The 26,556-nt window shown below is 38.2% G+C and overlaps 1 protein-coding gene across 1 annotated transcript in view; it reads right to left on the bottom strand.

Moving 5' to 3' along the window:
* Positions 1-26,556, bottom strand: part of C6H11orf65 (chromosome 6 C11orf65 homolog) — a 122,207-nt gene that overhangs the window by 1,624 nt on the left and 94,027 nt on the right. Inside the window, exon 9 of the mRNA XM_073240011.1 lies at positions 13,136-13,191. Within this exon, the coding sequence (XP_073096112.1) occupies positions 13,136-13,191 (56 nt within the window). The remainder of the gene's footprint in view (positions 1-13,135; positions 13,192-26,556) is intronic.

The raw sequence follows: 26,556 nt of genomic DNA, 5'->3' as shown, positions 1-26,556 counted from the left end.
TTTTTTAATCTGGTTTCTTGTTTTTGTCAGATGAAATACTAGAAGGGGAATTACTGTGTCAAGTGATATTTCTATTCTTAGTTTTTTGAGGAACCTCCATACTGCTTTCCACAATGGTTGAACTAATTTACATTCCCACCAGCAGTGTAGGAGAGTTCCCCTTTCTACTCATCCTCACCAGCATCTGTTGTTGCTTGTCTTTTGGATGTTGGCCATCCTAACTGGTGTGAGGTGATATCTAATTGTGGTTTTAATTTGCATTTCCCTGATAATTAGTGATGTGGGGCATCTTTTCATCTGTCCATTGGCCACCTGAATTTCTTCTTTGGAGAAGTGTCTGTTCAGCTCCTCTGCCCATTTTTTAATCCAGTTATTTGCTTTTTGGGTGTTGAGACACATGAATTCTTTATATACGTTGGATGTTAACCCCTTACTGGATATGTTATTTATGAATATACTCTCCCATACTGTAGGATGCCTTTTTGTTCTACTGATGGTCTACTTGGCTGTACAGATGCTTTTTAGCTTGATATAGTCCCATTTGTTCATTTTCACTTTTGTTTCCCTTGCCCAGGGAGATGCGTTCAGGAAAAAGTTGCTCATGTTTATTATATTCAAGAGATTTTTCCCTATGTTTTCTTCTAAGAGTTCCATGGTTTTGTGACTTACATTCAGGTCTTTGATCCATTTCAAGTTTATTTTTGTGTGTGGAATTAGACAATAATCAGTTTCATTCTCTTACATGTAGCTGTGCAGTTATTGCCAACACCAGGTGTTGAAGTGGCTGTCATTTCCCCATTGTATGTCCATGGCTCCTTTATCATATATTAATTGGCCATATATGTGTGGGTTTATATTTGTGCTCTCTGTTCTGTTACATTGATCTATAGGTCTGTTCTTGTGCCAGCACCAAATTGTCTTGATTACTGTGGGTCTGTAGTAGAGCTTGAAGTCAGGGAGCATAGTCCTCCCAGCTTTATTCTTTTTTCTCAGATTTCCTTGGCTATTTGGGGTCTTTTGTGGTTCCAAATGAATTTTAGAACTATTTGTACTTTTCGTTGCAGAATGCTGTTGATATTTTTATAGGGATTGCACTGAATCTGTAGATTGCTTTAGTCAGGATGTCCATTTTGACAATATTGATTCTTCCTATCCATGAGCACGGGATATGTTTCCATTTCTTGGTGTCTTCTGTAATTTCTCTCATGAGTGTCTTATAGTTTTCAAGGTATAGGTCTTTCACCTTCTTGGTCAGGTTTTATTCCTAGGTATTTTATTCTTTTTGATGCAATTGTAAATGGAATTTTTTTCCTAATTTCTCTTCCTGCTAGTTCATTGTTAGTATACAGGAATGCAATGGATTTCTGCATATTAATTTTGTATCCTATAACTTGGCTGAGTTCATTTATTGTAGTAGCTTTGGAATGGATTCTTTAGGGTTTTTTATGTACAATATCATGTCATCTGCAAAGAGTGACAGTTGAAGTACTTCCTTACCAATCTGGATACCTCTTATATCTTTCTGTTGTCTGATTGCTGTGGCTAGGACCTCTGGCACTATGTTAAATAAAAGTGGGGAGACTGAGCATTCTTGTCTTGTTCCTGATCATAGAGGAAAAGCTTTCAGCTTTCTGCTGTTAAGTATGAAGTTGGCTGTGGGTTTCTCATATATGGCCTTTATTATGTTGAGGTCCTTGACCTCTATACCCTTTTTGTTGAAGGTTTTTATCGCGAATGTATGTTGAATTTTGTCAAATGCTTTTTCAGCATCTCTTGAGATGATCATATGGTTTTTGTCCTTTTTGTTGATCTGGTGAATGATGTAGATGGATTTTCGAATATTATGCCATCCGTACATTCCTAGAATAAATCCCACTTGATCATGTTGGATGATCTTTTTTATGTATATTTGAATTCGGTTTGCTAATATTTTGTTGAGTACTTTTACATCTATATTCATCAGGAATATTTGTCTGTAATTTTCTTTTTTCAAGGTATCTTTGCCTGGTTTGGGTATTAGAGTGATGTTGGCCTCAAAGAATGTGTTTGGAAGTATTCCCCTTTCTTCTCCTATTTGAAATGCTTTAAGGAGGATGGGTATTAGGTCTTCTCTAAATGTTTGATAAAAATCAGGGATGAAGTTATCTGGTCCAGGGAGTTTTTGTTCTTGGGTAGTTTTTTGATTACCAGTTTGATTTCATTGCTGGTAATTGGTTTGTTCAGATTTTCTGTTTCTTCCTTGGTCAGTCTTGGAAGGTTGTATTTTTCTAGAAAGTTGTCCATTTCTTCTAGGTTATACAGTGTGTTAGCATATAATTTTTCATAGTATTCTCTAATATTTGTATTTCTGTGGTGTCTGTAGTTATTTTTCCTTTCTCCTTTCTCATTTCTGATTCTGTTTATGTGTGTACACTTTCTTTTTTTCTTGATAAATCTGGGTAGGTGTTTATCTATTTTATTCTCTCAAAGTACCAGCTCCTGGTTTCATAGTTTCTTTCTCTGGTTTTATTCTTCTCAATTTTATTTATTTATGCTCTCATCTTTATTATGTCCCTCCTTCTACTGACCTTGGGTCTCATTTGTTCTTTTCTAGTTTAATTACTTTTGAGTTTAGACAGTTCATTTGGGATTGTTCTTTCTTGAGGTAAGCCTGTATTGCAATATATTTTCCTCTTAGGACTGCCTTTGCTGCATCCACAGATTTTAGGGTTTTGATTTGTTGTTTTCATTTGTCTCCATATATTGCTTGATCTCTGTTTTTATTTGGTCATTGATCCATTAATTATTTAGGAGTATGAAATTAAGCCTCCATTTGTTTGTGGGCTTTTTGTTTTCTTTGCATAATTTATTTCTAATTCCGTACATTTGTGGTCTAAGAAGCTGGTTGGTACAATTTTAGTCTTTCTGAATCTGAGGCTCTTTTTGTGGCCTAATATGTGATCTATTCTGTAAAATGTTCCATGTACACTTGAGAAGAATGTATATCCTGCTGCTTTTGGGCTGAGTGTTCTATAGATGTCTGTTAGGTCCATCTGTTCTAATATGTTGTTCCTTGCCTCTGTCTCATTACTTTCTGTCTGGTTGATCTGTCCTTTGGAGTGTGTGGTGTGTTGAAGTATCCTAAAATGAGTGCATTGCATTCTATTTTCCCCTTTAATTCTGTTAGTATTTGTTTCACATATTTAGGTGCTCCTATGTTGGGTGCATAGATATTTATGTTTATATCCTCTTGTTGGATTGACCCCTTTATTTTTATGTAATGTCATTCTTTGTCTCTTGTTTCTTTGTTTTGATATCTATTTTGACTGATGTAAGTACTGCAATTCCTGCTCTTTTCTCCCTATTATATGCATGAAATATATTTTTCCATCCCTTCACTTTTAGTCTATGTATGTCTGTGGATTTGAAGTTAGTCTTTTGTATGCAGCATAGAGATGGTTCTTGTTTTTAATCCAAATAGTAACTTTGTGTCTTTTGATTGGTGCATTTTGTCCATTTACATTTATGGTGATAATCTATAGATATGTACTTATTGCCATGGCAGGCTTTAGGTTCGTGGTTATGAAAGATTCAAGGGCAGCTTCTTTACTAACAGTCTAACTTAACTCACTTACTATGCTAACTCAAACACAATCTAAAAGTTCTTTTTCCCGTTTCTTCCTCCTGCACTCTGTATATATTAGATGTCATATTCTGTACTCTTTGTGTATCCCTTGACTGACTTCATGGGTAGTTGATTTAATTTTGGATTTACTTAGTAATTAATTGGTCTACTTCCTTTACTGTGGTTTTATTTTCTCTGGTGATAGCTATTTAGCCTTAGGAGCACTTCCATCTATAGCAGTTCCTTTAAAATACACTGTGGAGACAGTTTGTGGGAGGTAAATTCCCTCAACTTTTGCTTATATGGAAATTGTTTAATTCCTGTTTCAGTTTTATATGATAACCTTACCAGATAGAATATTCCTGTTTGGAGGCCCTTCTGTTTCATTGTACTAAATACATCATGGCACTCCGTTTTGGCTTGTAAGGTTTCTGCTGAGAAGTCTAATGATAGCCTGATGGGTTTTCCTGTGTCTGTGATATTTTTTCACTCTCTGGCTGCTCTTAATACTCTGTCCTTGTCCTTGATCTTTGCCATTTTAATTATTATATGTCGTGGTGTTGTCCTCCATGGGTCCCTTGTGTTGGGAGATCCCTGTACTTACATGGCCTGAGAAACTATTTTCTTCTCCAGATTGCAGAATTTTTCAGCAATTATTTCCTCAACGATACTTTCTATCCATTTTTCCCTTCTTCTTCTGGTACCCCTATAATGTGAATATTGTTCCATCTGGATTGGTTGCACAGTTCTCTTATTATTCTTTCATTCCTAGAGATCCTTTTTTCTCTCTGTGCCTCAGCTTCTTTATATCCCTGTTCTCTAGTTTCCCTTTCATTTCCCATATCCTCTACCTCATCTAATCTGCTTTTAAATCCCTCCATTGTATGTTTCTCTTCATATCCTGTACTTTTCAAAGTTTCTGTATTTCTTGAAGTCCTTCCTAAAATCTTGAATATTTTTCTGTAGCTGCATGAGCATATTTATCATTTTTAATTTGAAATCTTTATCAAGAAGATAAGAGCTGATGGCTTCACTTAGCCCTCATTCTGGTTGAGAGATTGTGGTGTGTACAAGATTCTTTTTCCATTTTATATTTTTACTGATTACTATGGAATAATAACTTTGTCTAGGAAGCTTCCTCTGTTGCCCAGCAGCTGTACTCTCTGGATCTGTCCAGCACCTGGAGCAATGGTGGGGTGTTGCAGGCTAGTGCGGACACATGCCAGGAAGAAAGAGCTCTTTCCTGCTTCCTGGCTTCAGTGCCTGCCTCCACTGCCAGTGCCAGTTGGCTGAGCACACAGAGAGGAGCCTCTGTGCTATGTCGCTGTAGGTGCTGTAGGCAGGGCCACCCTCTGGTCTGGCATAATGTTGGGTGCCCACTGGAAGGACTGGCAGGCTATGTATTACAGTGAGCGGCCTCCTTTGCTTTGCCAGCCAGGGGATGAAGTGTCTGAAGCTCCTGATAGTTTCCAGCCTACTGGGCTGAGTGTGCCCAGACGATTTTGTCCACCTGTCCTTTCTCCTGAGCAGCAAGCTCTGTGTAATCTTTGCCCCTTCAGCAGCCCTCTTACTATTAGAACATCTTTCAAACTGTCAGCCTTTCTTTTGACCCAGAGCAGCCAGTTGTGGGTGCCTGTTCTCCACAAGTGGCTGGAATCTCAGTCTCTCTGAATATTCTACGTGTCTTTGCTTTCCAACCCCTCTAATCTCCATAGCACCATATAATGTGGGTTTGAGCTCCTGGAACACATCTCCAGGGCTGGGTGTTTAGCAGTCCAGGGCTTCTACTCTCCCCCTGCTCCATTTGTCTTCTTCCCACATGTGAGCTGGGGTCAGGGAAGGGCTTTTGTCCCACCGGATCATGACTTTGGTACTTTACCCTTTTCTGTGAGGTTTTCACCAAGGTTTAGGCAGTCTGTAGCAGTCTTCAGGTTACTCTTTCAGAATTAGTTGTTTTGCTGTATTTTTGTGTATATGTTTTTTTGGAAGGAGGTTTCTGCCTGTTCTCATATCAGCATCTTCTTTCCTGATCTCTCCTTCCATTTTTTTTATGTCGTAAGTTTTTAATAGATATGTTTTTTTAATTCATTTTATTATCATTAATCTACAATTACATGAAGAACATTATAGTTACTAGACTCCCCCCTTCACGAAGTCCCCCCCACAAACCCCATTACAGTCACTGTCCATCAGCGTAGTAAGATGCTGTAGACGCGCTACATGTCTTCTCTGTGTTGCACAGCCCTCCCCGTGCCCGCCCAACACTATACATGCTAATTGTAATGCCCCCTTTCTTTTCTCCCCAACCTTATCCCTCCCTTTCCACCCATCCTCCCCAGTCCCTTTCCCTTTGGTAACCGTTAGACCTTTCTTGCATTCTGTGCTTCTGCTGATGTTTTGTTCCTTCAGTTTTCTTTTGTTCTTATACTCCACATATGAGTGAGGTCATTTGTTACTTGTATTTCTCCGCCTGGCTTATTTCACTGAGCATAATACCCTCTAGCTCCATCCATGTTGTTGGGAATGGTAGAATTTGTTTTTTCTTAGGGCTGCGTAATATTCCATTGTGTATATGTACCACATCTTCTTTATCCAATCATTACTGATGGACATTTAGGTTGCTTCCATATCTTGGCTATTGTAAATAGTGCAGTGATAAACATAGGGGTGCATCTGTCTTTTTCAAACTGGAGTGCTGCATTCTTAGGGTAAATTCCTAGAAGTGGAATTCCTGGGTCAAATGGTATTTCTATTTTGAGCTTTTTTAGGAACCTCCATACTGATTTCCACAATGGTTGAACTAATTTGCATTCCCACCAGCAGTGTAGGAGGGTTCCCCTTTCTCTACAACCTCACCAACATTTGTTGTTGTTTGTCTTTTGAATGGTGGCGATCCTTACTGGTGTGAGGTGATATCTCATTGTGGTTTTAATTTGCATTTCTCTGATAACTACCGATGTGGAGCATCTTTTCATGTGTCTGTTGGCCATCTGAATTTATTCTTTGGAGAACTGTCTGTTCAGCTCCTCTGCCCATTTTTTAATTGGATTATTTGCTTTTTGTTTGTTGAGATGCGGGAGCTCTTTATATATTTTGGATGTTAACCCTTTATAGAATCTGTCACTTATGAATATATTCTCCCATACTGTAGGGTACCTTTATGTTCTATTGATGGTGTCCTTTGCTGTACAGAAGCTTTTCAGCTTGATATAGTTCCACTTGTTCATTTTTGCTTTTGTTTTCCTTGCCCAGGGAGATATGTGCATGAAGAAGTCACTGTTTATGTCCAAGAGATTTTTGTCTATGTTTTTTTCTAAGAGTTTTATGGTTTCATGACTTACATTCAGGTCTTTGATCCATTTCGAATTTACTTTTCTGTATGGCGTTAGACAGTGATCCAGTTTCATTCTCTTACATGTAGCTCTCCAGTTTTACCAGCACCATCTGTTGAAGAGACTGTCATTTCCCCATTGTATGTCCATGTCTCCTTTATCATATATTAATTGACTATATATGTTTGGGTTAATATCTGGGGTCTCTATTCTTTTCCACTGATCTGTGGGTCTGTTCTTGTGCTAGTACCAAACTGTCTTGATTACTGTGGCTTTGTACTAGAGTTTGAAGTTGGGGAGTGAGATCCCCACCCCACTTTATTCTTCCTTCTAAGGATAGCTTTGGCTACTCAGGGTATTTGGTGTTTCCATATGAATTTTTGAACTATTTGTTCTAGTTCGTTGAAGAATGCTGTTGGTAATTTGATAGGGATTGCATCAAGTCTTATATTGCTTTGGGCAGGATGGCCATTTTGACAATATTAATTTTTCCTAGCCAGGAGCATGGGATGAGTGTCCATTTGCTAGTGTCCTCTTTAATTTCTCTTAAGAGTGTCTTATAGTTTTGAGGGTATAGGCCTTTCACTTCCTTGGTAAGGTTTATTCCTAGGTATTTTATTCTTTTTGATGCAATTGTGAATGGAATTGTTTTCCTGATTTCTCTTTCTATTAGTTCATTGTTAGTGTATAGGAAAGCCACAGATTTCTGTGTGTTAATTTTGTATCCTGCAAGTTTGCTGAATTCCAATATTAGTTCTAGTTTTGGAGTGGAGTCTTTATGGTTTTTTTATGTACAATATCATGTCATCTGCAAATAGTGACAGTTTAACTTCTTTTTTACCAATTTGGATTCCTTGTATTTCTTTGTGTTGTCTAATTGCCGTGGCTAGGACCTCAAGTACTATGTTGAATAACAGTAGGGAGAGTGGGCATCCCTGCCTTGTTCCCGATCTCAGAGGAAAAGCTTGCAGCTTCTCACTGTTCAGTATGATGTTGGCTGTGGGTTTATCATATATGGCCTTTATTATGTTGAGGTACCTGCTCTCTATACCCATTTTGTTGAGAGTTTTTATCATGAATGGATGTTGAATTTTGTTGATTGCTTTTTCAGCATCTATGGAGATGATCATGTGGTTTTTGTCCTTCTTTTTGTTGATGTGGTGGATGATGTTGATGGATTTTCAGATGTTGTACCATCTTTGCATCCCTGGATGAATCCCACTTGTTCATGGTGTATGATCCTTTTGATGTATTTTTGAATTCAGTTTGCTAATATTTTTTTGAGTATTTCTGCATCTATGTTCATCAGGCATATTGGTCTGTAATTTTCTTTTTTGATGGGGTCTTTGCCTGGTTTTGGTTTTAGAATGATGTTGGCTTCATAGAATGAGTTTGGGAGTATTCCCTCCTCTTCTATTTTTTGTAAAACTTTAAGGATAATGGGTATTCTATTATATCTTCTTTGTAGGTCTGATAAAATTCCGAGGTGAATCCATCTGGCCCAGGGGTTTTGTTCTTGGGTAGTTTTTTGATTACCGATTCAATTGCATTGCTGGTAATTGCTCTGTTTATGTTTTCTGTTTCTTTCTGAGTCAGTCTTGGAAGGTTGTATTTTTCTAGGAAGTTGTCCATTTCTTCTAGGTTTTCCAGCTTCTTTGCATACAGGTTTTCATAGTAGTCTCTAATAATTCTTTCTATTTCTGTTGGGTCCGTTGTGATGTTTCCTTTCTCATTTCTGATTCTGTTGATTCTCTTTTTCTCCTAATAAGTCTGGCTAGAGGCTTCTCTATTTTGTTTATTTTCTTAAAGAACCAGCTCTTGGTTTCATTGATTTTTTTCTGTTTTATTCTTCCCAATTTTATTTATTTCTTCTCTGATCTTTATTATGTCCCTCCTTCTGCTAACTTTAGGCCTCATTTGTTCTTCTTTTTCCAATTTTGATAATTGTGATGTTAGACTATTCATTTGGGTTTGTTCTTCCTTCTTTAAATATGCTTGCATTGCTATATACTTTCCTCTTAAGACTGCTTTCGCTGCATCCCACAGAAGTTGGGGCTTTGTGTTGTTGTTGTCATTTATTTCCATATATTGCTGGATCTCCATTTTAATTTGGTCATTGATCCATTGACTATTTAGGAGTGTGTTGTTAAGCCTCCATGTGTTTGTGGGCCTTTTTGCTTTCTTTGTACAATTTATTTCAAGTTTTATACCTTTGTGGTCTAAAAAGTTGGTTGGTAGAATTTCAATCTTTTTGAATTTACTGAGGCTCTTTTTGTGAGCTAGTATGTGGTCTATTCTGGAGAATGTTCCATGTGCACTTGAGAAGAATGTGTATCCTGTTGCTTTTGGATGTAGAGTTCTATAGATGTATATTAGGTCCATCTGTTCTGGTGTGTTTTTCAGTGCCTCTGTGTCCTTACTTATTTTCTGTCTGGTGGATCTGTCCTTTGGAGTGAATGGTGTGTTGAAGTCTCCTAAAATGAATGCATTGCAGTCTATTTCCCTCTTTAGTTCTGTTAGTATTTGTTTCACAAATGCTGGTGCTCCTGTGTTGGGTGCATATATATTTAGAATGGTTATATCCTCTTGTTGGACTGAGCCCTTTATCATTATGTAGTGTCCTTCTTTATCTCTTGTTACTTTCTCTGTTTTGAAGTCTATTTTGTCTGATACTAGTACTGCAACACACCTGCTTCTTTCTCCCTATTGTTTGCATGAAGTATCTTTTTCCATCCCTTGATTTTTAGTCTGCGCATGTCTTTGGGTTTGAGGTGAGTCTCTTGTAAGCAGCATATGGATGGGTCTTGTTTTTTTTATCCATTCTGTGACTCTATGTCTTTTGATTGGTGCATTCAGTCCATTTACATTTAGGGTGATTGTCGATAGGAATGTACTTATTGCCATTTCAGACTTTAGATTCGTGGTTACCAAAGGTTGCACGTTACTTTCCTTACTATCTAAGAGTCTAACTTAACTCTCCTAGTATGCTGTTACAAACACAATCTAAAGGTTGTTTTCTATTTCTCCTCCTTTTTCTTCCTCCTTTCTTTATATATTAGGTATAAAATTCTGTACTTTTTGTCTATCCTTTGATTGACTTTGGGGATAGTTAATTTAATTTTGTATTTGCTTCATAATTAGCTGTTCTACTTTCTTTACTTTGGTTTTATTACCTCTGGTGACAGCTATCAAACCCTAGGAACACTTCCATCTATAGCAGTCCCTCCAAAATAGACTGCAGAGATGGTTTGTGGGAGGTAAACTCTCTCAGCTTTTGCTTATCTGGAAATTGTTTAATCCCTCATATAAATTTAAATGATAATCTTGCTGGACAAAGTAATCTTGGTGCCATGCCCTTCTGCTTCATGGCAGTAAATACATCATGCCACTCCCTCTGGCCTGTAAGGTTTCTGCTGAGAAGTCCGATATTAGCCTGATGGGCTTTCCTTTGTATGTGATCTTATTTCTGTCTCTGGCTACTTTTAACAGTCTGTCCTTATCCTTGATCTTTCCCATTTTAATTACTATGTGTCTTGGTGTTGTCTTCCTTGGGTCCTTTGTGTTGGGAAATCTGTGGATCTCCATGGCCTGAGAGACTGTCTCCTTCCCCAGATTGGGGAAGTTTTCAGCAACCATCCTCAAAGACACTTTCTATCCCTTTCTCTCTTCTTCTTCTGGTATCCCTATAATGTGAATATTGTTCCATTTGGATTGGTGACACAGTTCTCAATATTCTTTCATTTTTAGAGATCCTTTTTTCTCTCTGTACCTCAGCTTCTTTGTATTCCTTCTCTTTAGTTTCTATTTCATTTATTGTCTCCTCCACCGTATCCAACCTACTTTTAATACCCTCCATCGTGTTCTTTAACTATTGGATCTCTGACCTGAATTCATTCCTGAGTTCTTGGATGTCTTTCCGTACCTACATTAGGATGTTGATTATTTTTATTTTGAACTTTCTTTCAGGAAGAGTCACGAGGTCCATATCATTTAAATCTTTCTCTGGAGTTATATTAATAATTTTACTCTGGACCAGGTTTCTTTGGCATGTCATATTTGTATATGGCGCCCTCTAGTGTCCAGAAGCTCTATTCTGGAGCTGCTCAGCCCCTGAAGCAATGTCGGGGGTCGCAGGGGAGCAGTACTGGTGCCTGGGGGGAGGAAAGAGCTGTTCCCTGCCTCCCAGCTGCTGTGCCTCTCTCCACTGCCTGAGCCAGTGGGCTGGGCACACAGGTATAAGTTTTTGTCCCAGAGCAGCCGGATATGCATCCCTGCTTTCCACAAGCAGCCAGAATCCCAGACACCCCAGGAACTCTGCCTGTATTAACTTTCCATCCCAGTAGTCATGCAAGTCTCATGAAAGCACCAATAAATGCAGGTTTATGCTCCCAGAGCAGATCTCTGGAGCTAGGTATTCAGCAGTCCCAAGCCTTCCACTCCCTGGTCCATTTCTGTTCCTCCTGGTGAGCTGGGGTGGGGGAAGGGCTCAGGTCCCGTGGAGCTGCAGCTCTGGTACGTTACCCCGTTCCGTGAGGTCTGCTCTTTTCTCCAGGTGTGTGCAGTCTGATGCCAGCCTCTTTCCTGTTGCTCTCTCAGGATTAGTTGCACCAACTATTTTTTCTAATTGTATCCAGTTTTAGGAGGAAGCCTCTGTCTCTCCTCTCACACTGACATCTTTAATCCTCAATCTCCTTCCATTTTTATACTTGTCATTTCTTAATATGTTTTTATCTGCCATTGAGAACCTACTGTGTGCTACACGTTGGTTATTCATAATCAAACAAAACATACAATTCTCTGTCCTCATACAAAGATGGCCACCTAAATATGTTCTCTAGAAGGCCATCAGGTCTATGAAACTCCCAAAGTGGAAACCACAGTGTTCAAAGTACAGGCAAGAGGTCAGTCTTGCAGGCGTGTGAGTGAGTGGGACATGATAAGGGTGTAAAGCTAGGCCAGAGCCAGAGTAAGAAGGCCGTAATAAAGTAGAGATTTTATTCCAAATGTAACTGAAGATGATGAGAGGCAGCCGTGGTAGTCATCATTAAGAGCATGGGTTCTAGAGCTAACGTACCTTAAATGAAATCCTGACCCTCACAGGAATTGACTATGTAACTTTGAGCAAGTAGCCTGATGTTCTTTTTTTTTGCTCCTCTGTGAAATGCAGATAATAGACCTGTCTTATTGGGTTGTTCAGAAGATCAAATTAGTTAATTTTACAAAGCACTTTAATACAACATTTCCAAATGATAACTGCTAAAGAAGATTTGGTTAAATAAGTGTTATGTTTTAATTGCACTGCCTTAAATTTGTAAAAGATCACTATATTATGTGAGGAATAGATTGGAGGAGTATCAGTTTGGAGGCTGATATAGAAGCTTGCACTGGGTGATGACAACTTTGTGGTGGTGGCCATGAGTTGGAAATAAGTGAGTAGCTTAAGGCTAAGGATAACTAACATTTATAGAGTACAGATTATATGCCAGGCACTAATCTAAGCTCTTTACATGTATTATCTCTTACTACCTCACAACCTATGAGCTAGGTGCTATTGGTATTCTCCTTTTACAGGTAAGGAAACTGAGCTAGTAATTTGCTCAAGATGATACAGCTCCAGTAAACAATAGAGCCAAAAACGAAAACCAGGCAGTCTGAATCAGTATTCCACAAAGGTAACGTCTCTATATACTGCGTCTCTCAGATGGTCACAGTACAGAGCGAATACCCTCAGATTGTACAATAACCATAATTAGGATTGGCTATGTTAGAGTTACTAATCTTTCTAGGTATGACAATATGCTTCTTCAATATGCTACCACTTTCAGCGTCTCAGTATTGTGGAACACTTGTAGAACAACAGTGGCATAGAACCTAAAAGATATTTCTAAGATTTTGAGGCATTTATTTTGCCAGGTGAAGTTTGCTCACTGAAAATCATTACTGAAACAATGAGATTTGCAACTGCTTTTTAAAGTGGGTTCATTTTTTAAAAACCTTTTTTATCTAACCCTAAAAAAAAATAGAACATTTCATTCTACTCCCAAATAACAGTCTTACGTAAGTAACATGGAAAATTCATCTATATTTATATACATTTCAGGGTGCTGAAATGTTAGTTGCTTAGAAATCTGTACATGTGTGAAATGTATGATTTTTGTTCACAAGGATTTCCCATAAAGGATTGCTAAAAATCACCTACTTTTGAAGTTAGCTGAAGAGTTGCTTGTAGCAATTTCTTTCCAGTGGGAAATATACCTAAGCAAATTATAAGATCATTCACTAAGTTAAATGGATTTATTAGAAGTAATAAATTCATTAATTTGTACATGCTTAGGCTACTTCTACAATTCCTCTTTCTAAAATTCACTGTGTTGTACCCTGAATGTAATACAATATTTTATATCAACTACAATTTTAAAAAATAAAGGATAAGTACAGAAAAAATATTACATAAAAATGAAATAAAATTCCACTTTCTCTATGAAATTTTAGATTAATTTTGACAGATTCACTAATCCAAGTGTTTACTTTTCACGACTTTCCCACCCCTAAGTAGCACTCACACACTAAGGCAGCCCCCAAAGATAAGGGGTTGGAGTAGTTGTAGAAATGGTGCCCACCATCTACCACACGAGGGCCCATTGGTGTTCCTCCAGCTCACCTCTCCTCATTTTATCCTGTACAATTCCTGTAAGATCAGATCTTCAGTTGAATGCTTACTAAGGTGTTAGTTAACTTACAAATTAAAATTATGGAAGTAAAATAAACTGAGAGAAAAGAAGTCAGGGGAAACAAGAAGAACAAACTCCCCTTGATCCTGAACTGCCAGACGCACCATCTCCCACACACCCCTGGAGGTTTAGTGTGATTTGTGATCTCAGGGCAATGGTGTGTCTTTGCTGTGTCCAGTAAACCTAGGAGGTTACATCTAAGTGGAGTACGTGCAGCCACCTCAGTTCCCTAAATAGAGACTAAATAGGGAGATGAGGGCAGCCAAGAAGAGGCAGACAAAGGACAAGGTATGGTGAGCTACTCTGAGGAAAAGCCCCAAGGGACATGTTTCCTGTGACTTATTCCATTTCATATTAAGCTCTGAATCCCCTTTCCCAAGCCTCCTTTCTTCCAGCTGTACCCAGGAAACCAGGTAAGGAGTGGGGCCTAGCAGGTGCTGAAAGGGAGCTGGCAGAGAAAGGGTGAGGAGGATTACAACTGTCATGAATTCAGAAAATGTTATTTTCCAAGTATTTATTCCATTTGAATTATGTGTACTTTTGTTAACTCTGATCCTGAAGTGTTTTGTTATATATTATCCACCAGTATTTAATTGTGATAAAATGTTACACATACAGGTGGCTCTTTGTTTTGCTTCGTCTGGTTGCTCCCAGAACTGTATTCTATGGCTTCAAGTGGGATACTGCTGGGTCACTCTTAAATGAAAACAGGCGGGATCACAGTAGGTTATATAAATTCCTTCCAGGATCTCTTAGTAGATTATTCAACCTGCCTTGATCTTAGATGTAGGCAGAAGTTTTGCTTTCAGTGGTTGCTGAGAAGCACTTAGAAGAGTTAGATGTCAATCACCCTGCTTCCTTGGATTTACATACTGAAATGTTTTCATTCCACCTTCAAGGAAGGAACCAATATAAAGGACCTTTGGTCAATTTTATGCTAAACCCTGGCAGTCTGAGGCACAGAATATGTCTTACTTAAGGCTAATCACTGACCCTGCTTCACCTGAGATTAGGACATGAATCTATCCCATTGTTTAAGAAGAACTTCTCATAAAGAACATACCAGCTGTAACCAATATGAAATCTAAGTTTTACAAAAAGAAGCAACACTCCAATAATAGCATTGCCATGCTGCTTATATCATAGAACAGATCTCTCCTCATTATGAGGCTTTTGGAGTTTTTTCTGTTTGTTTTTTTTTACAGAACAAAGTGTATGGGATCTACAAAGATCTCTCAAAAGTATATATTTAACATGTTAATGGCCTGGGAAAAGTCCCTAGGCAGAGAGGCCACTGTGTCTTAGATATGAAAGGAGCAGCTTCAGACGTAGAAACTACCCATAACACCCACAGGCAAAGAGCTCTCACCAAAAGGATTCAATAATATCATGAAATTAATTAAGGTGTCCCAGTGGGTGACCACTTAACAGGTTATGTCAAAATTCACTTGCAGTTTGAGAAATGAAAATCCTAGAAGAGGAACATCTATCTTGATAGAGAATATGCACCTGCAGATCCAGCAGGATGAATGCTAGCAAGAGTCACAGCTTGTGGCATTTTGGGTGACTAGTGATGGTGATGCATGGGGACTGTTTTACATTCTAAGCACCTGCAGCAACCTACCTCTGCATACTGCAGAAATTGCAACAATAATCATCACTGTCCTTGAGTCCAGGAGTGAAGTTGGCTCTAGCCTTCAAAATTATAATAATATTGCGGATATTGTTACAGTATGCCTCTGAAGACTGGGAGATGCACACGCCTTCCTCTCGGGACAGCATCCATCTGTCATAACGGGGCTAGCCAAAGGCCTTTTGGGAAAAAACTGGTTTGTGGAGTATTTGTTTGGATGTTAGCTCCTTTCTTTGGATGTTATTTCTTTCATCATTATTACCATCTGTATTTACTCAGTGCCCCAGAAACCACAGATGTGCTGTCTACAGGGAATCCTAATCTAGCATCTGGACAAAATATTTGGGTTATTGAATCAGCAATCTTTTCACTATTTTTATTACAAAATATTTTACAACATCTACTATGTAGAATTAGTTCTTTATTCCTTCTTATAGTTCCTTTTTATTTTATTTTTTTGTATTTATTTATTTAAGCTGTCACATACACTCATATGAAGCTTTCACAAGAAAAACAGAGGGGTTACTACATTCACCCTTATTACCAAGACCCACCCCATAGCCCATTGCAGTCACTGTGCATCAGTGCAGTAAGATGCCACAGAGTTCCTACTTGTCTTCTTTGTGCTACACTGTCTTCCCCATGATTCACTCCCACACCATGTGCACTAATCACAATACCCCTCAGTACCCTTCTCACTCCTTTCCCACATACCCTCCCTCACCCCTCCCTTTTGGTAACCACTAGTCCCTTCTTGGATTCTGTGAGTCTGCTGCTATTTTGTTCCTTCAGTTTTGCTTCCTTGTTATACTCCACAAATGAGAGAAATCATTTGGTATTTGTCTTTCTCTGCCTGACTTATTTCACTGACCATAATACCGTCTAGCTCCATCCACGTTGTTGCAAATGGTAGAATTTGTTTCTTATGGCTGAATAGTATTCCATTGTGTCTATATACCACATCTTCTTTATCCATTCATCTACTGATGGACACTTAGGTTGCCTCCATATCTTGGCTATTGTAAATAGTGCTGCAATAAATATAGTGGTGCATATGTCTTTATGAATCTGAGAACTTGTATTCTTTAGGTAAATTCGAAGGAGTGGAATTCCTGGGTCAAATGGTATTTCTATTTTTAGTTTACTGAGGAACCTCCATATTGCTTTCCACAATGGTTGAACTAGCTTACATTCCTGCCAGCAGTGTAGGAGAGTTCCCCTTTCTCCGCATCCTCACCAACATTTGTTGTTCCTAGTTAAGATGTTGGCCATCCTAACTGGTGTGAGGTGATATCACATTGTGGTTTTAATTTGCATTTCTCTGCTAATTAGCGATGTGCAGCATCTTTTCATGTGCCTGTTGGCCCTCTGAATTTCTTCTTTGGAGAATTGTCTGTTCATATCCAGTTTAATCCAGTTATTTGCTTTTTGGGTGTTGAGGTGTGTGAGTTCTTTATGTATTTTGGATGTTAACCACTTGTTGGGTAAGTCGTTTACAAATATATTCATTCTCCCATACTGTAGGGTGCCTTTTTGTTCTGCTGATGGTGTCCTTTGCTGTACATAATCTTTTTAGCTTGATGTAGTCCCATTTGTTCATTTTTGCTTTTGTTTCCCTTGCCCAAGGAGATGCGTTGAGGAAAAAGTTGCTCATGTTTATTTTCAAGAGATCTTTGCCTGTGTTTTCTTCTAAGAGTTTTATGGTTTCATAACTTCCATTCAGGTCTTTGATACATTCCGAGTTTACTTTTGTGTATGGGGTTAGACAGTAATCCAGCTTCATCCTCTTACATGTAGCTGTCCAGTTTTGCCAACACCAGTTGTTGAAAAGGCTTCCATTTCCCCATTGTATATCCATGGCTCCTTTATCATACATTAATTGACCATATATACTTGGGTCTATATCTGGGCTCTCACTTCTGTTCCATTGGTCTGTGATTCTGTTCATGTGCCAGTACTAAATTGTTCTAACTGTAGCTTTGTAGTAGAACTTGAAGTCAGGGAGTGTAATCCCTCATTTTATTCCTCCTTCCCAGGATTGCTTTGGCTATTGTGGTTCCATATGACTTTTAGAACTATTTGCTCTAGTTTGTTGAAGAATGCTGTTGGCATTTTGATAGGGATTGCATTGAATCTGTAGATTGCTTTAGGCAGGATGGCCATTTTGACAGTATTAATGCATCCTATCCATTAGCACAGGTGTGTTTCAATTTACTGGTGTCTTCTTTAACTTCTCCCAGGAGTGTCTTGTAGTTTTCAGGGTGTAAAGCTTTCACTTCCTTTGTTAGATTTATTCCTAAGTATTTTATTAAAGAAAGCTGATGCAATTGCGAATGAAACTGTTTTCTTGATTTCTCTTTCTGCTAATTCATCGTTACTCTACAGGAATGCAACAGATTTATGTGTATTCATTTTGTATCCTCCAAACTTTGCTGAATTCAGATATTAGATCTAGTAGGTTGAGGTGGATTCTTTAGGGCTTTTTTTATGTACAATATCATGTCATCTGCAAAGAATGACAGTTTAACTTCTTCCTTACCAATCTGGATGCCTGTTAATTCTTTGTGTTTTCTAATTGCCATGGCTAGGACCTCCAGTACTAAGTTGAATCAAAGTGGGAAGAGTGGGTTTCCCTGTCTTGTTCCAGATCTTAAAGAAAAAGCTTTCAGCTTCTCGCTGTTAAGTTTGATGTTGGCCTTGGGTTTGTCATATATGGCCTTTATTATGTTGAGGTACTTGCCTTCTATACACATTTTGTTGAGAGTTTTTATCATGAATGGATGTTGAATTTTGTCAAATGCTTTTTCAGTATCAATGGAGATGATCATGTGGTTTTTGTCCTTCTTTTTGTTGATGTGGTGGATGACGTTGATGGATTTTTGAATATTGTACCATTCTTGCATTCCAGGAATAAATCCTACTTGATCATGATGGATGATATTTTTTATGTATTTTTGAATTCTGTTTGCTACTATTTTGTTGAGTATTTTTTCATCTATTTTCATCAGGGATATTGGTCTGTAATTTTCTTTTCTTGTGGTGTCTTTGCCGGATTTTGGTATTAAGAGTTATGCTGCCCTCATAGAATGAGTTTAGAAGTATTCCCTCCTCTTCTCCTTTTTGGAAAACTTTAAGGAGGGTGGGTATTAGGTCATCACTAAATATTTGATAAAATTAAGCAGTGTAGCCATCTGGTCCTGGGAATTTTTTCTTAGGTAGTTTTTTATTACCAATTCAATTTTGTTGCTGGTAATTGGTCTGTTCACATATTCTGTTTCTTCCTGGGTCATCCTTGGAAGGTTGTATTTTTCGGAAAGTTGTCCATTTCTTCTAGATTATCCAGTTGTTGTCAAATAATTTTTCATAGGATTTGCTCATAATTCTTTGTATTTCTGTGGTCTCTGTAGTGATTTTTCCTTTCTCACTTCTGATGCTGTTTATGTGTGTAGACTCTCTTTTTTCTTGATAAGTCTGGTTAGGGCAATTTATTTTCTGACTATTTTATTTATTTTCTGAAAGAACCAGCTCCTGCTTTCTTTGATTATTTCCATTGTTTTATTCTTCTCAGTTTTATTTATTTCTGCTCTAATCTTTATTATGTCCCACCTTCTACTGACTTTGGGCCTCATTTTGTTCTTCTTTTTCTAGTTTCATTAATTGTGTGTTTAGACCATTCATATGGGATTGTTCTTCTTTCTTCAGGTAGGCCTGTATTGCAATATACTTCCTCTCAGCAGAGCCTTCACTGTGTCCCACAGATTTTGTGGTGTTGAATTATTGTTTTTGTTTGTCTCCATATTTTGCTTGATCTCTGTTTTTATTTGGTAATTGATCCATTAATTATTTAGGAGCATGCTGTTATGCCTCCATGTGTTTGTGGACTTTTTCATTTTCTCTGCTTTATTTCTAGTTTCATACCTTGTGGTTTGAGAAGCTAGGTGGTATAATTTAAATGTTTTTGAATTTACTGAGACTTTTTTGTGGCCTAATATATGATTTGTTGTTGAAAATGTTCCACATGCGCTTGAGAAGAAAGTGTATCCTGCTTGCTTTTGGGTGTAGAGTTCTGTAGATGTCTGTTAGGTCCATCTGTTCTAATATGTTGTTCAGTGCTTCTCTCTCCTTACTTATTTTCTGTCTGGTTTATATGTCCTTTGGAGTGAATGGTGTGTTGAAGTCTCCTAAAATGAATGTATTGCATTCTGTCTCCCCCCTTTAATTCTGTTAGTATTTGTTTCACCTATTTAGGTGCTCCTATGTTGGGTGCATATATATTTATAATAGATATATCCTCCTGTCAGACTGACCCCTTTATCGTTAGGTAATGTCCTTCTTTGTCTTGTTACTTTATTTTGAACTCTATTTTATCTGATACAAATACTGCAACCCCTGCTTTTTTCTACCTATTAGCGGCATGAAATTTCTTTTTCCATCCCTTCACTTTTAGTCTGTATATGTCTTTGGGTTTGAAGTGAGTCTCCTGTAGGTAGCTTATAGATGGGTCTTTTTTTTTCAGTTAGATTTTTTTATATCATTAATATACAATTACTTGAACAGTATGGTTACTACACTCCCCCTATTATCAAGCCCCCCCCCCACATAACCCATTACAGTCACTGTCCATCAGTGTAGTAAGATGTTATAGAATCATTACTTGTCTTCTCTGTATATACTGCCTTTCCCGTGGCCACCCGTGCTACATTATGTGTGCTAATCATAATGCTCCTTTCCCCTGCCTTATCTATCCCTTTCCACCCATCCTCCCCAGTTCCTTTCCCTTTGGTAACTGTTAGTCCATTCTTGAGTTCTGTGAGTCTGCTGCTGTTTTGTCCCTTCAGTTTTCACTTTGTTCTTATACTCCACAGATGAGTGAAATCATTTGATACTTGTCTTTTTCTACCTTGCTTATTTCACTGAGCATAATACCCTCTATCTCTATCCATGCTGTTGCAAATGCTAGGATTTTTTTTCTTCTTATGGCTGAATAATATTCCATTGTGTATATGTACCACATCTTCTTTATCCATTCATCTACTGATGGTTAATTTGCTTCCATTTCTTGGCTGTTGTAAATAGTGCTGCCATAAACATAGGGATGTATATGTCTTTTTCAAACTGGGCTGCTGCATTCTTAGGGTAATTTCCTAGAAGTGACATTCCTGAGTCAAATGGTATTTCTATTTTCAGTTTTTTGAGGAACCTCCATACTGCTTTTCACAATGGTTGAACTAGTTTACATTCCCACCAGCAGTGTAGGAGGGTTCCCCTTTCTCCACATCCTTGCCAGCCTTTGTTGTTGTGTGTCTTTTTGATGGTGGCCATCCTAACTGGTGTGAGGTGATATCTCATTGTGGTTTCAATTTGCATTTCTCTGATGACTAGTGAAGTGGAGCATCTTTTCATGTGTCTGTTGGCCATCTGAATTTCTTCTTTGGAGAAGTGTCTGTTCAGATCCTCTGCCCATTTTTTAATTGGTTTATTTGCTTTTTGTTTGTTGAGGTTCATGAGCTCTTTATATAATTTGGATGTCAAACCCTTATTGTGTATGTCATTTATGAAAATATTATCCCATACTGTAGGATGTCTTTTTGTTCTACTGATGGTGTCGTTTGCTGTACAGAAGCTTTTTAGTTTGACATAGTCCCACTTGTTCATTTTTGCTTTTGTTTCCCTTGCCCAGGGAGATAGGTTCATGAAGAAGTCACTCATGTTTATGTCCAAGAGATTTTTGCCTATATTTTTTTCTAAGAGTTTTATGATTTCATGACTTACATTCAGGTCTTTGATCCATTTCAAGTTTACTTTTGCATATGGGGTTAGACAATAATCCAGTTTTGTTCTCTTACATGAAGCTGTCCACTTTTGCCAACACCAGTTGTTGAAGAGCCTGTCATTTCCTCATTGTTATCCATGAATCCTTTATTGTATATTAATTGACCATATATGCCTGGGTCTATATCTGGGCTCTATTCTGTTCCACTGGTCTGTGGGTCTGTTCTTGTGCCCGTACCAAATTGTCTTGACTACTGTTGCTTTGTAGTAGAGCTTGAAGTCAGGGAGTGTAATTCCCCCAGCTTTATTCTTCCTTCTGAGGATTACTTTGGCTATTTGGGTTCTTTGGTCATTCCACATGAATTTTAGAACTATTTGTTCCAGTTTGTTGAAGAATGTGCTCAGTATTCTTATTCAAATTGCATTGAATTTGTAGATTGCTTTAGGCAGGATGGCCATTTTGACAATATTAATTCTTCCTAGCCAAGAGCATGGGGTGAGTTTCCACTTGTTAGTGTCCTCTTTAATTTTTCTTAAGAGCGTCTTGTAATTTTCAGAGTATAGGTCTTTCACTTCCTTCATTAGGTTTATTCCTAGGTATTTTATACTTTTTGATGCATATGTGAATGGAATTGTTTTCCTGATTTCCCTTTCTGCTAGTTCATTGTTAGTGTATAGGAATACAACAGATTTCTGTGTAGTAATTATGTATCCCACAACTTTGCTGAATTCAGATATTAGATGTAGTAGTTTTGGAGTGGATTCTTTAGGGTTTTTTTATGTACTATATATCATGTCGTCTCCAAACAGGGACAGTTTGACTTCTCCCTTGCCAATCTGGATGCCTTGTATTTCTTTGTTTTGTCTGATCGCCATGGCTGGGACCTCCAGTACTTTGTTGAATAGAAGTGGGGAGAGTGGGCATCCTTGTCTTGTTCCCAATCTTAAAGGAAAATCTTTCAGATCTCGCTGTTAAGAATAATGTTGGCTGTGGGTTTGTCATATATGGCCTTTATTATGTTGAGGTACTTGCCCTCTATACACATTTTGTTGAGAGTTTTTATCATGAATGGGTGTTTTATTTTGTCAAATGCTTTTTCAGCATAAGTAGAAATAATCAGGTTGTTTTTGTCCTTTTTGTTGGTGTGGTGGATGATGTTGATGGATTTTTGAATGTTGTACCATCCTTGCATTCCTGAGATGAATCGCACTTGATAATCTTTTTGATATATTTTTTAATTCGGTTTGCTAATATTTTGTTGAGTATTTTTGCATCTATGTTCATCAGGGATATTGGTCTGTAATTTTCTTTTATTGTGTTGTCTTTGCCTTGTCTTGGTATTAGAGTGATGCTGGCTCACAGAATGAGTTTGGGAGTATTCCCTCTTCTCCTTTTTGGAAAACTTTAGGGAGGATGCATATTAGGTCTTCACTAAAGGTTTGATAAAATTCAGAAGTGAAGCTATCTGGGCCAGGGGGGTTGCTTTTGATTACCAATTCAATTTCTTTGCTGGTAATTGGTGTATTCACATTTCTGTTCCTTCCTGGGTCATCCTTGCAGGGTTGTATTTTTCGAGAAAGTTGTCCATTTCTTCTAGGTTATAAAGTTGTTACCATATAACTTTTCATAGTATTCTCTCATAATTCTTTGTATTTCTGTTGTGTCTGTAGTGATTTTTTCCTTTCTCATTTCTGTTTCTGTTTATGCTTGTAGACTCTTCTTGATAAGACTGGCTAGGCGTTTATCTATTTTGTTTATTTTCTCAATGAACCAGCTCCTGCTTTCATTGATTCTATTGTTTTATTCTTCTCAATTTTATTTATTTCTTCTGTAATCTTTATGTCCCTCCTTCTGCTGACTTTGGGCATCATTTGTTCTTCCTTTTCTAGTTTCATTAATTGTGAATTTAGACTGTTCATTTGTGATTGTTCTTCTTTCTTGAGGTAGGCCTGCATTGCAATATATTTTCCTCTTAGCATGACCTTTGCTGCCTCCCACAGATTTTTTGGTGTTGAATTATTGTTGTCATTTGTCTCCATATATTGCTTGATCTCTGTTTTTATTTGGTCATTGATCCATTGATTATTAAGCCACCATGTGTTTGTGGGATTTTTCATTTTCTTTGTGTAATTTATTTCTAGTTTCAGACCTTTCTGATCTGAGAAGCTGGTTGATGCAATTTCAGTCTTTTTGAATTCACTGAGATTCTTTTTGTGACCTAGTATATGATCTATTCTTGAAAATGTTCCATGTGCACTTGAGAAGAATGTGTATCCTGTTGCTTATGGATGGATTGTTCTGTAGCTTTCCATTAGGTTCATCTGTTCTGATATGTTGATCAGTGCCTCTGTCTCTTTACTTATTTTCTGTCTGGTGGATCTGTCCTTTGGAGTGAGTGGTACATTGAAGTCTCCTAAAATGAATGCATTGCATTCTATTTCCCCCTTTAATTCTGTTAGTATTTGTTTCACATTTGTAGGTGATCCTGTATTGGGTACACTGATATTTATAATAGTTACATCCTCTTGTTGGGCTGATCCTTTTATCATTATGTAATATCCTTCTTTGTCTCTTGTTATTTTATTTGTTTTGAAGTGTATTTTGTCTGATACAAGTCCTGCAACTCCAGCTTTTTTCTCACTATTAGTTACATGAAATGTCTTTTTCCATCCCTTTACTTTCAGTCTGTGTATGTCTTTGTGTTTCAAGTGAGTCTCTTGTAGGCAGCATATAGATGGGTCTTGTTTTTTTTATCCATTCAGTAACAGAGTGAATGGTTCATTCAGACCATTTACAGTTACAGTGATTTTCGATAGGTATGTTCTTATTGCCATTGCAGGATTTAGATTCATGGTTACCAATTTAACTCACTTTGAATGGTATTGCAAACACAACCTAAGGGTTCTTTTTCTTTCTCTCTCTTTTTTCTTCCTCCTCCGTTCTGTGTATGTTATGAATCATATTCTGTACTCTTTGTCTATCCCTTGGATTACATCTATTTAGCATTAGGAATACTTCCATCTATAGGAGTCCCTCCAAAATGCACTGTAGAGGTGGTTTGTGGGAGATAAATTCTATCTGCTTTTGCTTATCTGAAAATTGTTTAATCCCTCCTTCAAATATAAATGACAACCTTGCTGGGAAGAGTATTCTTGGTTCAAGGCCCTTCTGCTTCATTGCATTTAATATATCATTCCACTCCCTTCTGGCCTGTAAGGTTTCTGTTGAGAAGTCTGATGGTAGCCTGATGGGGTTTCCTTTGTATGTGATCTTTTTACTCTCTCTAGCTATTTTTAAAAGTCTGTATTTATCCTTGATCTTTGCCATTTTAATGATTATGTGTCTTGATGTTGTCTTCCTTGAATCCCTTGTGTTGGGAGATCTGTGCACCTCCATGGCTTAAGACACTATCTCCTTCCCCAGATTGGGGAGGTTTTCAGCAATTACGTCCTCAACACTTTCTGTCTCTTTTTCTCACTCTTCTTCTTCTGGTACCCCTATAATGGGAATATTGTTCCATTTTGATTGGTCACACAGTTCTCTCAATATTCTTTCATTCTTATATATTCCTTTTTCTCTCTGTGCATTGGCTTCTTGTATTTCTCTTCTCTAATTTCTATTCAATTTACTGACTCTTCTACTACATCTAATCTGCTTTTTAATCCTTCCATTTTATGTTTCATTTCAGATATGGAATTTCTTAATGATTGAATCTCTGACTTAAATTCATTCCTGAGTTCTTGAATATTTTTCCATACCTCTATAAGCATGTTTATAATTTTAATTTTGAACTCTCTTTCGGGAAGATTGGTGAGTTCAGTTTCACTTGGCCCTTTTTCTGGGGTTTATGAGATTTTGGTCTGAACCAGGTTCCTTTGACATTTCATAATTCTATGTGGTGCCCTCTAGTGCCCAGAAGCTCCAGTCTCTGGAGCTGCTCAGTCCCCAGAGTGAGGTTGGGGTTGTACGGGAGCAGAGCTGGTGCCTGGGTGGATGAAAGATCTGTTTCCTTATTCCCATCTGTGGTGCCTGTCCCCAGTGTCAGAGCCAGTGGGCCAAGCACACAGGTGTAATCCTCTGTGCTTTGTGTCTCTAGCTGTTGTAGGCAGGACCTCTCTCTGGCTGGCCTGACCCCATCACAGTGACTTCTGGTTTTCAAACCGGTGGTAGCAGACTAGGAGGAAGACACAGTAGGCTGCCTGTCACAGTGGTGGCCTCAGAGCTAAGTAGGCAGCCAGAGGGTGTAGTGCCTGAAGCTCCTCAAAGTTCCCAGCCAGCTGGGCAGAGCACACCCAGACAACCTTGTCCAGCTCTCCCCTCCCTCACACAGCAATCTCCATGAAAACCCCACTCCTTCAGCAGCCCTCTTGCTGCTAGGAATCCTCAGACTGCCTGCCTTTCCTCTGACACAGAGCGGTCGGATGTGGGTCCCCTCCTCCATAAATGGCCAGAATCTCAGTCTCTCAAGCACTCTGCCTGTCCGAGCTCCCCAATGTCTAGAGCACCACACAATATAGGTTTCTGCTCACAAAGCAGACCTCCAGGGCTAGGTGTTCAGCAGTCCCAAGCTTCCACCCCCTCCCCGCTCCATTTCTCTTCCTCCTGCTGGTGAGTTGGGGTGTGGGAAGGGCTTGGGTCCCACCAGATTAAGGCTTTCATACATTACCCTGTTTCGTGAGGTCTGCTCTGTTTGTGAGGTCTGTATGCAGTCTGGTTCAGCCTTCTTTCTTGTTGCTGTTTTAGAGTTAGTTGTTTTAATTAACTATATTTTCATACTATTTGTGGTTTTGGGAGGAGTTCTGTCTCACCTCTCATGCCACCATCTTGAGTCCCGGGTCTTGTTTGTTAATCTATTCAGTGACTCTGTCTTTTGATTGGTGCATTCAGACCATTTATATTTAGGGTGATTGTCGATATGTATGTACTTATTGCCATTTCAGGCTTTAGATTCATGGTCACCAAAGGTTCAGGGGTAATTCCCTTACTATCTAACAGTCTAAGTTAACTCACTTGGTATGCTATTACAAACATAATCTAAAGGTTGTTCTTTTTTTTGTCCTTCTTCCTCCATTCTTTCTATATTAGGTATCGTATTCTGTACTCTTTGTCTATCCCATGACTGACTTTGGAGGTAGATGATTTGATTTTGCATATGCTTAGTAATTAATTGTTGTACTTTCTTTACTGTGGTTTCATTTCTTCTGGTGACAGTTATTTAGCCTTTGGAACACTTCCATCTATAGTAGTCCCTCCAAAATACACTGTAGAGACATTTTGTGGGAGGTAAATTCTCTCAGCTTTTGCTTATCTGGAAATTGTTTAATCTCTCTTTCAAATTTAAATGATAATCTTGCCAGATAGAGTATTCTTCATTTGAAGCCTTTCTGTTACAGTGCATTAAATATATCATGCCAATCCCTTCTGGCCTGTACAGTTTCTGTTGAAGGGTCTGATGATAGCCTGATGGATTTTCCTTTGTAGGT

This window comes from Manis javanica, chromosome 6, assembly GCF_040802235.1.
Source record: "Manis javanica isolate MJ-LG chromosome 6, MJ_LKY, whole genome shotgun sequence".
In the NCBI taxonomy this organism is placed as follows: domain Eukaryota; kingdom Metazoa; phylum Chordata; class Mammalia; order Pholidota; family Manidae; genus Manis; species Manis javanica.
Note: the sequence above shows the minus strand (reverse complement) of the source record. Positions and strands in the feature narration are given on the sequence as shown.